Genomic DNA, 16,964 nt, shown 5'->3' with positions numbered 1-16,964 from the left:
GTTATAACGTATAGACCACAATATGACGGAATTCGGTTGATTAAAAGTAAATAAAAATGAATCATAAATACAAGTACATCTTTAAAGAGTATAGAACGTAAATTTTTTTTATCCTATACGTTTTAACTTTACATGGTTTTCAAGACTTACAATTAACTATTCATACTTCGTACCTTTAAAAAATCAAAGCAGGAAAAACAAAATAAACGAAGGGAGTATCATTTGTACACGTATAGAGGAAAGGAACACACACATGGGAAGAAACTAGATGGAAAGAGCATCTAAACATTAAACATAACAAATTGACTTTCATGTTCTATATAAGATCAACAAAATTTCTAACTAGCTCCACTAAACTATTCATAATTCTCTACATTTTCCTTTTGAGTTCTTAAAAAATAATGGCTTATTCCTCATCATCAATGGCATCCATGAAAGCTTTATCATCATATCTCAAATATAATCCCTCAAAAATAAAAACATCATCTTTACTTCCCCAAAACCTTAAGATTTGCCACTCTTTTTCATCTCAATCTCTGAACACTAATAACAACAATATATTTGCAAGGCATGATCAACATGAACACCGAAAGAAGCCTTCGGTAGACACTAGTTTTTACCTCAACCGCGACAAGTCTGACTTTCAGCCGCAGCCTGAGCCTGCTGTTATTGATTCACGACCAAGTATGTCATCGGTCTTCTTCCTTTTTAGATTAGTTGATCTGTTGTCTCATCTTAATTTTTTTTTTTTTTTTTTTCCCTAAACTAATGTTATGTATGCATGTTTTTTTGTTAGATTTCCTTGTTTAATGTTGGAAGTGCTTATGATGTCTACATATTTATTCAAGTTTTGAGTAAGGTTGATCTAGATCCAGGCAATATGCTAAATGTTCGGGAATGTCTATTATACATCCAGTTGTATTTAATTAATAATAATTGATACAGTCAAACTTGACGCATTTGCTAATAATATATATAATAGTTTAACTCTAATAAAAATAAAATCTAAGTTTATCATCTTGATTAACCAATTCTGTTTACTCCGTATCAAGTAGCAAGATTGCAAGTAAATCAACAACTTTTATTTAATTCACAATTGTTGATATAATTAAGAAAATATCATGTTGCTTGTTCTTTTGAGAGTTGGTGATATAAGTTATCAAGTACAAGTGTATCAATTATTTTTGAAACGTGAAGTATGTTTTTTTTAGAGAGTTATCTGCCAATTTGATTACTAATGATGTAATTGATGTTGCATAAATGGAAAAGAAGATTAAAATAGAGAAAACATAAATCAAAATTAAATTTGAATGAGACTAGGACTAATGTGGTTCAACCTTTAACTGCTTTACGGTCAACACTGTACCTTGACTTCAATAAAATCCACTAACACACAATAATTTCGATAATGATTTGAGCCAACTTTCATTATACATCACCATCAAGGTACATTTTAGTATCTTACATAGTGGAGGATCTTTGTTGATGTTTGTAAGAACCAAAGGCCAATCCTCTCTATTTTTTTTTTTTTTAAAAAAATTTACAGATCTCTTTTGGCTCCTTTGTCAGTGTATAATTTCAAATTAGATATCCTCAATTATAGATTAAAAAATTATGAAAATTGTATGTTTGGAAAAATCCTACGTGTAAAAATTCTATGTTTTGACTCATTGGTCTCCCCCAATGAGAACCTTTTAATGCATATGACAATAATGTTAATCAAATTACGCACATGAAATACTTAGAATTTTTCGAGTCTCATCCGCTCATTCTAAATAATTGCCAAAATAAATTTTAGGAATATAAATAGAAATCCTCCCCAGTGGAGTCGCCAAAAACTGTAGGGAATATTTCAAGCATTATGACCCCAAACTTGAACCCCACTGTGATCATAACTTGAACCCCACTGTTATGACTCACTAGTTAAGTACTTATAGAGTATACTTCTAACTAGCTATTTAAAGTTCAAATCTAACCCCTTTATTTTTGTCCAAAATCCACCACTGATAGTAAACCCAAGACATTTTTTTTATTCATTTGCTTTTTTTTGGAGAGCTCTAATTAGTTTAATAATAAACCAAATAATGAATACTGAATATATCGTGTGCATGGTACATTACTACACGCACGCATAATGTACAAACATATTCTTAACATGTCTAATTGAATAATGTATGTGTATTCAGGTAAGGTACAAGAGTTGTGTGTGTACGAGATAAACGAGAGAGACAGAGGAAGTCCAGCATTCCTAAAACTAAGTCAGACAAAGATTAACTCACTTGGAGACCTCGTACCATTCACCAACAAGATTTACACCGCTGACCTGCAGAAACGGTTAGGAATGACAGCAGGTTTATGCATTCTAATCCAACATGTACCTGAAAAAAAAGGTGACAGATATGAAGCAATCTACAGCTTCTACTTTGGGGACTACGGACACCTGTCAGTTCAAGGGCCGTATTTAACGTACGAGGACACGTGTTTGACTGTTACTGGTGGTACTGGAGTTTTTGAAGGAGTTTATGGGACAGTAAAATTACAGCAGTTAATTTTCCCATTTAAGTTGTTTTACACATTTAAGTTGAAAGGTATTAAGGATTTACCTAAAGAATTGGTGACTAAAGCTGTTACTCCTTCTGCTGCTGTTGAGCCTTCTCCTGCTGCTAAGGCTTGTAAGCCACATGCTGTTGCTCCTAATTACACTAATTAAGGGCTTAATTAGAGTGATTAGTGTTAGATGGTCAATAAAAGACAAAGTGAATGAGCTGTGTTTTTTTTCAAATTATACTTTGTGATGAGATTAATGAGGTACTAATTATGTCATTTATTTTAATGGAGGTTGTACTATAACGGTTTTGTTATTTGTTAGGGGAAAAATTGATTCCAATAATTCCACTTTGGCCATGCGGTTAATAATTCTACCTTTGGATTATTACCTAATAATCCCACCTTTATAGGGCATTCTCTTCTATTGGTCCCTCACATGTTAATAATCCTACCTTTGAATTATTATCTTAGCAATTTTGTTCTAAACCCCCCAAAAAATTTTATCTTTAAAGAGAATGATGTGAACAGTATAAAGGGAATTTTGACAAGAAGAAGCGTTATTGTGGAATTTTAATTTCTTTTAGCAATTTCCATTGTAATTACTCCAAAAACTATTCCTTCAAAATGATTATTTGCATACAGCAGGATCACAATAAGGTACAGAATATGCAATCTGAGTCATGATAACAAAATAAATAACATTTTATTTGCCTATCACCACTCTATCAGATTGACAGGACCCAGAGGGCTCCCAACCTAGCTGAGACTTGACACTTGAACTTTCGAGGGAAAGGAGTTACAGGAAACCATAGCCAAGAGGACTAAAGGGGTTTGATCCCACGATCACTAGGTCACAGCTTATCACCAAACTAACCTTTGCTTGGTTCATAAACATATGGACTTGGAGCATAGCGCAAAATTATATACAGCATAAATACAGTTAATGTATACATGCAACAGCTCCGGTTAAAATACATAACTCTGGCATTTAGTTCAACACTTGGTTAAAATTTCAGCACCAGTCTTTGTAATCAAGATACTATGCTCAAACTGTGCAGCGGGACTGCCATCATCTGTAACTGCCGTCCAGTTATCACCCCATGTAATACAATCAATGCTTCCCATCGTAAGAATCGGTTCTGCATATAAAAAGGGTGATATTAAGATTCACTGAGAAACATATTGAGGTGTTCTCTGGCATGAATAATAATGATTTTGGAGCTAGGCTCATAGTGTAGATAGATAAATGTAAGCTCAATAAGCAAAGTAATGCAAACCATAGCACCATATCAATGCAAAAGAACAGAAGCATACTCCTAATTTCTTTCTTAAAAATTAAAAACAAATTCAAAACTTAAACCAATTGGAGAAATGTAAAATTAACATTCTTCTTGTGGGTGCAACTGTGCAAGATGGGGAAGCATTGTGAGTGCTTGGTTGTATCACTAGTTAAATTCAGACACCAGGTTTAGATGTCCATATTGAAATAGATCAGATACCCTTACCGATTGTAAACGTTTGACCTTCAACCATTTCACCTCGATGATTATTTCCTGTCAATTTAACATGCAGAATAAATTTAGAGAGAGGCAATGAAGCATCAAAGCAAGATAATAATTTTTAGTGATCAAACTGATTGTGTGAGTGAAACATTTAGGTATGAAGAGTTACCATACTGCATACAGTTTCTTGCATACTTTTCGCTATATGAATCACAAAAAGATACATATATATAAATAAAACGTTACTACACACCGTTGATACATGCACTGAACAACAAAAATACAACAGGATATGTGACAATTGACAAGTGCTACATTTGCCCATTTACAAAAAATGTACTCGTAGGCCTTAATATATAAAGCCAGATGCTCATACCCACATTGGAACTTCGTGTCTGATATAGCCATAGTGACACAGCCTAAAAGAGTGCAAGTATAAGTTACAAAATCTAGAATTCCTTTATAACTTATCCTTAATTCACCTTAAGTTGTTGCAACTTTATACAAGAAAAATTAACTAACAATATTAGAACCATAGAAACACCCATGGTACTGATGGACTCCTCAATATATAGAGAGCTGCTGTTGCTAAGCTTTAATTTCCAAAGCATATGATAGAAGACAGTTCAATTGCTGTCTTCTAGAAGCTCAATAAAGCACTATAATTTGAGAAAGTAGCCTCATTTGCTGTCTTCTAGAGGCTCAATAAAGCTCTTAAAAGCCTGATACCGCAATGACATTCTTTGATATCTCTATCTTTAAGTCTCTCCAGGTTCCTTAAGCAACACTTTAACCTCAAAGTTAGCCAAGTTAGACACAGTCAATTGAGGCACCCTAAGATAAGACACAAAAAACCTGCTGCATTCTAAAAGTACCAATAAAGGGAGGGGCTGCCAAGTGATACAGCTGAGACAGTAAAACATTAGATATTCATTTCTCAATGATTTAACTCTATCAATCACAGATGGTGTATATATAATCTATAAACTCTGATAAGAGTGAGCAAAAAGCATCATCTCCATGGTTTTGGTAGTTGATTATGAAGAGAGTATACAAAGTACTCACTATGATGGTAAATAATTGGCTCGGAATGAAACACAGTTCCAACACCATGGCCAACAAAACGATCCACCACACCAAAATTATGCTTCTCTGCATGCTCACTGTTAAGCATATTTGAAAACAACATTAGACAGAACAATCAGAAACATTTTGGACTAAATTTCTAGCATAAATCACAGGAAAATAAGACAAGATTGCACAAATTACACCATTCCCATCAGCCGGCTAAAACATGTGATGCAAGTGGCCATTACTTATTAGATGCAAACAACTGAAATATGGCGAAAAAAAAAGTTATAAACATGCACTAACATTTTATATGCGGTTTTTAATCACTTCATATATATATATATATATATATATATATATATATATATATATATATATATATATATATATAGTGAAAAAAATTATGAAAATTACATATTAATAAAATACACATTATTACGAATCTAATAAGACCCCACTTGATTTTTTTTTTTTCTTCATAGAGTAGCTTACACATATGTCCAAAGTTAGGTCAAATTAGACAATCAAATCTAAAAAATTAAGTTCAGATCAGATTAATAAGGTGAACTAAACAAGGCCTAAATATGAGGTCTGATATGTCGTCAAGAAAAAAGCAAACCTCCTTTAATTCAGGAATCAGATTATGAACACTTGAAAGTTTACAATACACACTTTAGCCAATCCATGATAGATTTAGCCAATCCATTATGTTGGTCCAAATTAAAACCCAATTGATATAAATGTAACATCATATCTCTGTTGGGTGATCATAACTCTAACAAGATATCACAATTCTAACCATGGGCCACACTACACTATTTAAAACTTCAGCTGAAGACCAGGGAATAATAAATAATCCATTAAACTGAAATATGATGATCATATGACACATAAAACTATATTGTCCACTAGATCAATAAAAGCCAGATACACAAAAAGTTTAGACACATCACTGCCTCGCCTTTTGTCGTAAGGTAAAACATTGTAGCGATCAACCCATGGTAATTATTTCCTTGTAATACCTTAGGAATTTGTTTCCAAAAGATTTAAGTTAAAATCCTCACAGAATAAAAAGGTAAGAAAATAAAAAAAAGAGGGTTTTTTTTTTTTTGACGAAGAAGCTTTCAATTACTGAAGTAAGAGAATGTTACGTTGCTGCTACTGAAAGTCTGAAAGGTGTTCCGAAAGTACCGTACAGTTCTATTAATACATATACACTGCAGAGTGCAGGCAATAACATATATATTCCAAAATCCACATTTTTCATACAGTAGTTGACTAAGCACTAAAATTTTCCAAGCAGGTACCTGATAACCTTTCCAATTTTCCTGAAGCTAGCACCATCTTTGCATACAGCTATTCCTTTCTCTAAACATTCTTGTGTTACCTGAGAGTAGATCATGTAACAACTATAATAAGGCCAATTTAGAAGCACAAGAAACAAGACATTTGCCACAGCTACTACGATAATCAGCAAAAACAAGCACTAACATCAACATTTTTTTTAAAGTGTATTCCAAAGGAATAACGATCTCAAGCATATGAAAACATGTAAACCTTAAAGAATTCATCCAAGACAAGACTATACCTTCACAAGCCGTTTCATTGCATCATTGACATTACCACATAAATATGTCTTTGATGTGTCTCCATGATAACCCTAGTAAAAAATAATACACAAAGGATTAAACACTCATTGTCTCATTGACCTGGAAAACACGAATATTACGATTCACAAACAGCAAGCCTTCGGTGACTCTGATGAAAAAGAGGTCAATTTTAACCAAACAATTCTACGATCATACCATAATATAGCTTATAAGTCTATAAACTAACAAAAAAAAAAGGTATGAGATCAAATACAGTGTAGTCTATTATTTACAGACGAACGTAAGACAAACAATTTTAGGTAAGCACCAGATAAAGGGGACATAGCAACATAGACCTTGCATTACTAAAAAGCACTGAAGAGGCTTAGAAGTATGTACACAGTCATAGGCTTTAAGACAGCCCAGAAATCAAAATCTATGAACACGAGAGGAAGAGAAGGTACATTTAAGTAAACTGTCACATCAATGTTTATTATGTCTCCATCCTGCATTTGAAAGGAAAAAAAAATCAGGATAAGTCGAAAGTCAGAATGGTTAGTGAATCCGGAAAAAGGTAATTACCACAATCAATGAACCTGTAGCTGCCGAGAATCAGGTATGCCATGACACATGCACTCATTGACGGAAGTACATACGCTCTTTGGAAACCCACCATAGCCTAGAGGTGAAGGATAAGCTCCAGCATCAATGATCATCTGGTGTACAGCTTTATCAATTTCATCTGTAGTCACTGATGGCTGATAAAATGCATAGGTAACAGTAAGTTACATGACCAAGAATTTAGGTAGCTGCGTAGCGCTGTAAAGTCAATAACAAGTCACTCTATATATTTGAACCTAGAATAAACTACAAATCTCACAAAGGCATGGTTTATGGAGGTGAAAGTATACAATCATACCTTTATACACTATACAGTCAAAGATATTATTTTAAGAGGCAATTTCTGACTCAAACTTCCATCAAAAAAATAAGAATATCTTCTCCTTTGGCCATTTTCTTTTTTTTTTACATTATCTTAATGGAGAGTATGTATATTTATGGAAATATTGGCTTTAGGATCACCTCTACAGAAACTACTAATTCTAATGGTGCTTTTGCTCCCCATGAAAGCCCTTTCTACAATTCAAGTACAAGTCTAGTTTGCTTTCCAATAGTGAATATTACACAATCTTGTTTAGGATTATCAATAGTAAGCAATCCATGTAACATGTTTTCAATTGTATTAGGATTAGGCCACTAAAATGCAAATACCAAATAATACGTGTTATTTATTTATATTAGGCACATACTCCCTCTGTGGACATGCTTTACTTGTAGAGTTGTCCCTATGTAGTGGACACACGTCCATTTTTTCAGTCAATAGAATGATCCTCATTTGACTCTCTAATTAAATGTCAAATCGATACTCCATGTACTCATTTTCTAAAACTTATTCAAAATCATCAAGGTTCTAACTTGTGCCTCCATCCTTATTCAATATCTACACTCCTCTTTTAAATCAATTGAAGGTACATAAAACACCCACTAATGGACAATCTATACATCTAATGTTGCTACATACTCATTTGACTCGCTAATTTGACAAAACTCACTTTAGATCATAAAAAATCTAACATTTTCCTCCAACGCTGTAATTTATAATAAACTCTATTGCTAGTCTTATCCACCAAAATATAATTCCTTTAAAACTATTGCAAAGAAGGACTAAATGTAGCCTAGTCCAATCAAAAGGAAAATCATAAGTTACTACTACACAAGTCCTTGCATTTGTTTTATTGTTTTAATACCACAATACATATTTCTAGCCAAGTAAAATTATTAAGGGACCTCCTCATAGGCTCATAGGCCTTTTATAGGTTAATGAAAATCATGTGCATACTTCTTCCTCACCCAAAAATAGTCCACTACCTGCCTCCTTAGCTTATACGGTAGATCATCCCACCATGAACTGAATTGGTTCTCTGGTACATATACATGTTCCCTTTTTCTTTCTCTTCATCACAAAGTCGTCGTTCAATTGGTCTACACCCTTCGACATTAACTTTCTTGTGTGGATTATATGAAAGTTATTATAGGTTGTTGGAATATTTGCTTCAAATTGTTAGTGGGTAGTTAACTCCTACTGTATAGGAATATGCTCTACTAAGTATTAGTTTGTGTTAGTGGAGTGATAATAGTAGTGGGTTAGTTTAGTGGGGGTTAATATTAGCATGATCAATGATCATGGGATTATGTTCCTTATTTTTAGTTTTATTTTGCAGTATATATATGTTGCAATGTAGTACAATTATAAATGGATTGAATACTACTTTTATTATTCTTTTCCTTCTCTCATCTCTATTTTATTATTTCAACATGGTATCAAGAGTTTCAGGTTAGATCCGGGGAAAAGGGAAGGGAAAGAGATGAAGAAAAAGAAGAAAAGTGAGAGAGAGAGAGATAGAGAGTATTAAAAAAAAATATCGAGTAAGGAGACAAGCAACGCAGCTTGATCTCATTGTTAGAGAGCAATATTTTTTTCGAGTGAAATATTTTTGTGAGTATTTTTTTGTGTGTTTAACCATGGAAGTAATGGTTAGTGTGGTGTGTTGATGGATCCCTTTTAGCCCATGAAAAGGGATCGATTTTATCCTGTGAAAAAGAGGGCAAAAATGTGTTTGAGGTAAAGATCGCATAATCTTTACGGGTGTGGAAGTCGTAATTAATGCGGAGATGGTTTCCAAGATAATACCAAAGATGTTTGGTATGATGCAAGGTGACATGGTCAATTGGAGGACAATGTCAAAGAGAGTTAATGGAGAGATGTGCTCCATTGAATGTAAGTTGATGATAATGTGCATCAACAAGATCGAGTAATTGATGAGAAGTGCATCAATAAAAAAAATGTCGAGGATTAGTTGTGCGGAGAGAAGTGCTCCGAGAATATCATGTTGGCGATAATGTGCACCATCAAAATTGTGTGGGTGATGAGATGTGCATCACAAAGTGCTATAAAAGCAAAAGTAAATTTTGTGAGGTCAAGCGTGAAAATTGAATAATCATTGTAACCCAATTTGAAGCAAGGGGGTGTGTTGGAATATTTGCTTCAAATTGTTAGTGGTTAGTTAACTCCTACTGTATAGGAATATGCTCTACTAAGTATTAGTTTGTGTTAGTGGAGTGATAATAGTAGTGGGTTAGTTTAGTGGGGGTTAATATTAGCATGATCAATGATCATGGGATTATGTTCCTTATTTTTAGTTTTATTTTGCAGTATATATATGTTGCAATGTAGTACAATTATAAATGGATTGAATACAACTTTTATTATTCTTTTCCTTCTCTCATCTCTATTTTATTATTTCAACATAGGTTAGGTTTCATTCTAGTAATTAATAATTTAAGTGTGCTGCAACATTGGAGCTTTATCTCCATAGGAGAAAACTACTTAAATAAATTAAACTAGAAGCTTGAAAAAAAAAAAAAAAAAAAAGAAAAAAAATCTACTTGACAAAATCTCATAAGAAAATCACTCATCAGTACACATGTGTTTATCTTAGGTTTCAGTAAAGTATAACGACACAATAATTTGGAGCTTGAGCTTTAAGAAAAGGATAGGTTTACCCCATAAATAATACTCTAGATTAGGACCCCTTGCCACAATAATAAAAAATTAAAAAAAGCATCAAACTCCAAATAGCAGGAACATAAGCCAAAAAAATGATAAGGTATGCCGTGTGCGCCTCTACTTTTGCTAATTTTAGTACCCTAGAATTCTAAATGATGAAGCAGGTTGAGAGGACAAAAGACTTTATTCCAGAGGTTATTAAAAGTTTAAAACCTACCAAGTGTAGGACAAGCAAATATATTTTCCTACTTAGAAGTTTTACAAGAATAATTTTGATATGTTTCCAGTTGCATGCAAAACCCAAAGGCAAACATGACTGCATAATCAGGCATCCAGAATTGAAAAATTGGCATAAATGAGAACAATAATAAGTAACTAAAAGCAGTAAACATGTTAACAGCACGACAACATGTATAGGTTTACCGCATTTTGATACAATGCAAGAAAAAAAAAATGCAACAAGGAATCAACTATGCCAATATTGATCTCTCAAGAGTCTCACCCTAACCAAAGTTCCTGCATAATCCAGAACACGAGCAGCAAGTTCACCTGCTGCTCTCATACGAGAGATACCTTCAGAATCATGAATCTGATATTCACTTGAAAGTTCAGGCAATTTATTGGAGCCAACATAAGGGGGTCTCTGTATGTGATCAGGCACAGGAAGTCGAGGCGATACTTTTCCTCGCCTCAACGGGGACCGTTTTACTGGCTTTTTATCTTGGAGTTCTTTTTCCCTGCACATTTACTAGTCAGTTAGGAGTACAATAGTTTATAGAACTAATCAATATCTACTATCCAGAAACAGCAATAGGATCATTCCCACTGTCCCACTTCACTCTAATCTCAGCCCCTTCACCACCATTAGTGTAAACTGTAAAGTATATCGAGAGATGATATACATAGTCATAGTTTATGTGTACCCCACATAGACTTCCAATACTATTGTGACATCACAACAATAGTGAAGATAAAAGGGAGAAAAGATCGAAGGAATGTTTTTTGAGTATTTGCCAATGTTGGAAATTGTGAGTGAAGGGTAAAAAACTTTTGGCGCCCATATATAGCAATATTAAGTAAAATTACACAAAACAATAAATTTTGTGCTCATTATACTAGCTACTCTCTCCATGCATTGTCCAACATTGGCGAAATAATACACAAAATAGTCCCCATAAATTTACCCCTTATATTTTCCACTACATATCACTAAGATAAAGAAAGTCTATGTAGAACTCACATAGACTATGTTCGTGGGCATCATCTTCCATACCCTCAAACAGTATTCATTCATTTCAACTCAATGAAGAACTAGCGCAAGACAAAATCTATTGAAAAATATTTTCACTATGACACAATAATATTAAGGGAATTTAAATTTGATTGATATATACATAATTGTATAATCAATAGAAAACTTGCAATTTTTTGTTTTTTTGTTTTTTTTTTTTTTTTCTTTTAAGTCTTTTGGATGTTCATATACCACACTAGATGTAAGATGCACGGTGTTTAATTATTGTGATCTCTAGATCACTAAATTTTTTGTTTAATCACATTAGCTTTTTACCTACAAAAATCAAAGCTTTAATCCCATAAGTGGGTCGGCTACATGAACCAAAAGTGATTATTCCGTATAGTCATCCACAAAAATCTTCCTCCGCCATCCCTTACAAAATATATATATTAGATTTTTTTTTGGAAAAAGGAAACTAATAATCTCACCTTTGGGTTTTCAGCTCAAAACAATCCCACCTTTTCAAAATCCGAAAACAATCCCACCTTTGACTCCATATGCTCAAAACAAGCCTTTTAACCTACAACCTGTTTAAACAGTTAAATTTTAATTTTTTAAAAAATTATTTTTTTTTATCAACCACTCATCTTCCACCTTAGCAAACTCTACCATGGTTACCCACCATAACCACCACAACCCTTCCATAAGCACCACCACATCACCACCTAACCGCCACCCCCACCACCTTCTTTCTCTCTCCTAACCTCAACCACACCAGCCTAGTCAGCCACGAACTCGCCCCCTAAACACGACCAACCCAGCCAAGTCAGCCACGAACTCGCCCCCTAAACACGACCAACCCAGCCAAGTCAGCCACGAACTCCCCCTCCACAGCCACTAGCGTACTACCCCATTCTATAATTCCCACCCGAATTAGCCCCCCTCCCCTTCTCAAGCTACAAAACACGTTCGCGGTGATGACTTAAATTGTACTTTAATTATAGACAATTAAAAAAATCCATATCAAAGTTTTCTAATTTCCTTTATGCAATTATGCTTACCATTTACCAAACACTTTCTCCATGAAGTTGTTAAACAATTAGTAGCAGGTAATATTTTTGAGGCATGTATTTTCAAATTAGGGGAAGGCAACTTAATCAAATCTCAATTTGATGAGTTTTTCTAAAATCCTATAGGTCTACAAGATACTTGGCATTGCTTTTGCATCCTCCACTAGCAAGTTAGCTGTTTTAAGGTGGGGCGTTTTCCAGTGGGTTAGGCTGGGATACTTCGTTTCTGGGGAGGATGTCGCTGGGGTAGGGTGTTTTGGGGATGAGGTGGCTGGTTGTGGGTGTTTTGGGGCGGTGGTGGTCGGTTTTCAGGGAATAGTGGGGTGGCTGCCTCTTGGCTGGAATCAATGGACGAAGGAGGGGAAGGGGTAAAGGATAAGGAAGGAAGGAAGGTGATGGAGTTGGCTCCGGCAAGGGGAGGGATCGGAGAAGTAGGAATGGGGTTTTAATTTTTTTTAATTATCCATTTTTTAGGAAAATTATAAAAAAACGAAAACCAATTAGAAGGTGATACATGTCAAGTCACCTTCTTTAACAGGTTATTAATTTGACAAACCAGTAAAAGGCTTGTTTTGAGCAGATAGGGGTCAAAGGTGGGATTGTTTTCAGATTTCGAAAAGGTGGGATTGTTTTGAGCAGAAAACCCAAAGGTGGATTATTAGTTTTCATTTTTCCTTTTTTTTTTTATTAATGCTCCCTCTGGTTTATTAAGTGACACACTAGTTTTCATGTTGAGTTTTAGAAGAAATATATAGGGCGTTTAAGAGTGGTTGTTGAAAAATTAAATATTAGGATGTGAGATGAAAAAATAATTAAGAATGTTGATGTAGTGACTAGGAGGAGAGAGAAGTATTTTAAATTTTAGGAGGACCAAATTAGAGTGAAATATGATTTAAAATGGTACAATGTTTTCGAAAAGGAAAAATGCCACTTAAAATAAATGGATGTTTAAGAAAAATGTATACCTTAAAAAAAAAAAAAACAAAGGGAGTGTAAAACAATTATACTAGTATGAATACTGATATGTATCCGAGCACATATACATGGAAAGGAAACACTATTAGAAGTTATAGAAAGTTATGGGAAGTTATTTTGGTATCTAATATAATAATTTAGGAAATGGTTTTTCCAACTTTTGACCACAACCTTTCAAACTTCAAATACTCAAATTCTACACACTTCGTCTTTTTTTTAATCCCCAATAACCTAGCTATCCATCCCCCAATCGCTAATAACTCTCCCATAAATTTTTCCAATAACCATGTAAGATTGGTTTTCTTTACAAATGTTATATTATCTTGTGTATGCGGTACATTCTAAGGTTTAACGATTTAGAGGATTAAAGATTTAGAGGATTAAAGATTTAGAGGGTTATGGTTATAAATTAAATAATAAAATTCTTCTACATATATAGATAGATTTGGTTTTGTAACATAGAACATTTTAAGCTCTAGACTAATACACCCTTGAATATTCAACAAATTTAACCAAGATACATTGTGATATGCCTTTGTTTTTACGAATTATGCGGTATATACCATTATGGATCGCCTAGTTGAGATGAATAGGAAGAGGAAAAGTAAAGGGTTAAAAATCTCTAGAAATTTTGAGATGGTGGAATAAGAGAGACAACTATATGAAGTAACTCAATACCCTCAAAACGAGGATATCATACCCACCCTCCCCAAGATAACTTTTCCACCCGTTAGGCCGTTATCTTGGACCTCTATTCACCTCAAATCTTCTAGTATCACTTCTTCAATTTTCATTGCCATAAATCTCTTGCTAGCTAAGAGATCAAGACTCAAACCACTTTTAATAGCAATCGACTGCTTTGTGTGGGGGAATTAGAATGAAGGTAGGAGAAAGATAAAGTGGGGTTGGAAAAATGGATTTCAATTTTTGAGAAAAGTGAAAGGATTTGTAACTAGATTCCCAAACCTGTAAATAGTAATTTTTCATCTATTAATGAATCTCCTTGGAACTTCCCCTAATTTTATACCCCTAATTATTACTCAAATTCGACATGGCCTTAGTGTAATGTAGGGGCGGAGCCAAAGGGGGGGCTTGTGGAGGCCCGACCCGGTGACCAAGCTCGACAACCTTTATAATTTGCTTTTGGCCTCTACGAATGCTTGAATATAAATAAATCTTTGCAGCTACGAGTATACAACACATTGTTGTATTGGCCACAGCGGTACCAAGCATGTGTGATAAAAGCATCTAACTTAATGGATCTTAGATTCCATGATCGATTCACCTAAGCACATCATTTTACCATTTTTTTGATTATTTTTTTTACATGAATTATTGGTAATTATTGTTGTTTTTGTTGGATTGTATGATGAAATAAATTAACTAGATTCTTTTATAAAAAGCTTAATAGTCAGCAACAAAAGAATATTACGTTAATTATTGATATTAAACTTTGATTTCAAGACTAATTTCATTAATAATAAAAAGAGCTAACCCAAATTCATAGAGGTACAAATAGATATACTTCAACATTTGAAATTAATCAACCCCAAAAGATTTAATTATGTGATAAAAATACTCCATGAGCTCATACTGCATAATTTTTTTTTACGATAATTATTAGAATGAGCAAGAAAATATAAGAAGATACTTCGTAATATGTTAGACGTTAGGAATTCAATATATAAATTAAATTCATAATTAATTATTTTGCTATATTGAAAGACCCAAAGTACATTTTAATTAAATTTTCCTTTGTAACACTAACCAATTTTAGGTTTATATTATAGTATTAACTAACCCCTTCGACTTTAATATCCTGACTTCGCCCCTAGTGTAATGGGGTGCCCTCATAATAATAACTAGCCCCATAAAATTCAAAATTTGATTACTTCAACTTCATCTGACTCTATAACTAAACAATGACCCCAAATGCTAAAAATTGACATGATAAAAGAATATGCATTAAAACTTGAAATTGATAATCATGCTGACACCAAACATAGAAATGCACCCCTTGAGCATCTCCAAAATGTAAATAGAAAAGGAAATACTAAAGTAATTGAAAAGAAATTCAAATTTCCTTCTCAATTGTCATTTAGGCTTATAGTGTTTATTTACTTGGTATAGATCATTTTTCTAAATAACTTCAAGTATTACTTCGCTTGAACCGAAGTCCGAAGAACATTTCATTGTATTTATTTTTATTTTATTTTTTGTTCTGTTCAACTTATTTTCACTAATTCAAGTGTAATATGTTCACATAAGCTCAGTTCAAGAAAACCAAGTTTAATGGATTACTCGAGTACAAATTACAACTAAAATAAGTTTCAATAAGATCTTATTAGTTCAGATAAGCTCAGATAAGTTATTTTCAGATAAGCTCAGATAAGATTTGCATAGAATACTCCCTGTTAATTACCTCCAAAACTAATTTCTTTCCCTTAAATCCAAATGTATCAAGTTTTTGTAATGTTGGCTTTTATAACTAATTAATATAAGAGTAAGATATAAACTAAAGTAATAATGAAATTAGAAGAAATTAGATAATATCTTTAATTTGTTTATATAATAAAGATATAAATAGTAGCAGAAAAATGAATAAGTTGTACCTCTGAATTCGCATGGCTTCCTCCAACCCAAATAACCTCCTTGCAAAAACAACCGACCTTTTTCTGGAAATCGAACCACCTAACAATCAACACCATAATTTAGTTAATATAATTGAAATTTTATTATTTATTCACAATTCTAAATTTAACCCAAAAAAAATTTTTAAAAAAAAAAAATGGAAGCAAGAAAATAACCAGAAAGAGGGGAAATTGAAGATAAAGAGGTTGGAAAAACATCTCTGCAAAAGGAGGAAGAAAGATGAAGTGAAGAATTTGCAGAAATCGCCATTTTTTTTTTGGTGAGTTTGAGAGGATGAAAATACTGAGATTTTGAGGTTTAGCCACAGTTTCAAGCAAATATCTGGCTTAGACAATTTGGGCTTTAGGATTTGGGATTTTGGGCTTGGTATTTGGGTTGGGCCTTTTTATTCAACGTGTATGGCAATGGTAGTAAACTCCTTTTTTTTCTTTTTTCTTTTTTCTTTGTGAACTAGAGGGGCAAGCCCCGAGACAAAAACAAACAACTAAGGGCTTGTTCAGTTGTTTGGCATCATTTTTGCTTTTTAGTTTTCTATTTTTTTAAAACTAAAAACCAAAAACAGGAAACAAGAAAACTGTGTTTCCACTTTTCTGTTATCAGTTTTCAAAATTATCATGATTTTAATAAGTCTAAATAACTTTTGGTTTATTATGTGACATGTATAATATATTTTTTTTAAAAAAAATCAAAAAATAG

General features: G+C 33.3%; 2 protein-coding genes across 2 annotated transcripts; one reads left to right on the top strand and one right to left on the bottom strand.

The window, feature by feature from the left end:
- Nucleotides 1-299: 299 nt before the first annotated feature.
- Nucleotides 300-3,015, top strand: LOC145600896 (allene oxide cyclase, chloroplastic-like). The gene is made up of 2 exons (XM_081656755.1): nucleotides 300-684; nucleotides 2,187-3,015. The coding sequence occupies exons 1-2, from the start codon at nucleotides 402-404 to the stop codon at nucleotides 2,708-2,710; spliced, it is 807 nt and encodes a 268-aa protein (XP_081512881.1). The 5' UTR covers nucleotides 300-401; the 3' UTR covers nucleotides 2,711-3,015.
- A 131-nt stretch (nucleotides 3,016-3,146) lies between these two features.
- Nucleotides 3,147-16,578, bottom strand: LOC145600895 (methionine aminopeptidase 1B, chloroplastic-like). The gene is made up of 10 exons (XM_081656754.1): nucleotides 16,424-16,578; nucleotides 16,229-16,307; nucleotides 10,840-11,074; nucleotides 7,306-7,467; nucleotides 7,174-7,215; nucleotides 6,709-6,780; nucleotides 6,428-6,507; nucleotides 5,115-5,212; nucleotides 4,053-4,100; nucleotides 3,147-3,686 (listed from the first exon to the last, which is right to left on the bottom strand). Exons 1-10 carry the CDS (start codon nucleotides 16,515-16,517, stop codon nucleotides 3,541-3,543), a joined length of 1,056 nt encoding a protein of 351 aa, XP_081512880.1. The 5' UTR covers nucleotides 16,518-16,578; the 3' UTR covers nucleotides 3,147-3,540.
- Between the last annotated feature and the right edge of the window lie 386 nt (nucleotides 16,579-16,964).

The sequence above is a fragment of the Chenopodium album genome, chromosome 21 (genome assembly GCF_948465745.1).
Source record: "Chenopodium album chromosome 21, dcCheAlbu1.1, whole genome shotgun sequence".
NCBI lineage: Eukaryota > Viridiplantae > Streptophyta > Magnoliopsida > Caryophyllales > Amaranthaceae > Chenopodium > Chenopodium album.
Note: the sequence above shows the minus strand (reverse complement) of the source record. Positions and strands in the feature narration are given on the sequence as shown.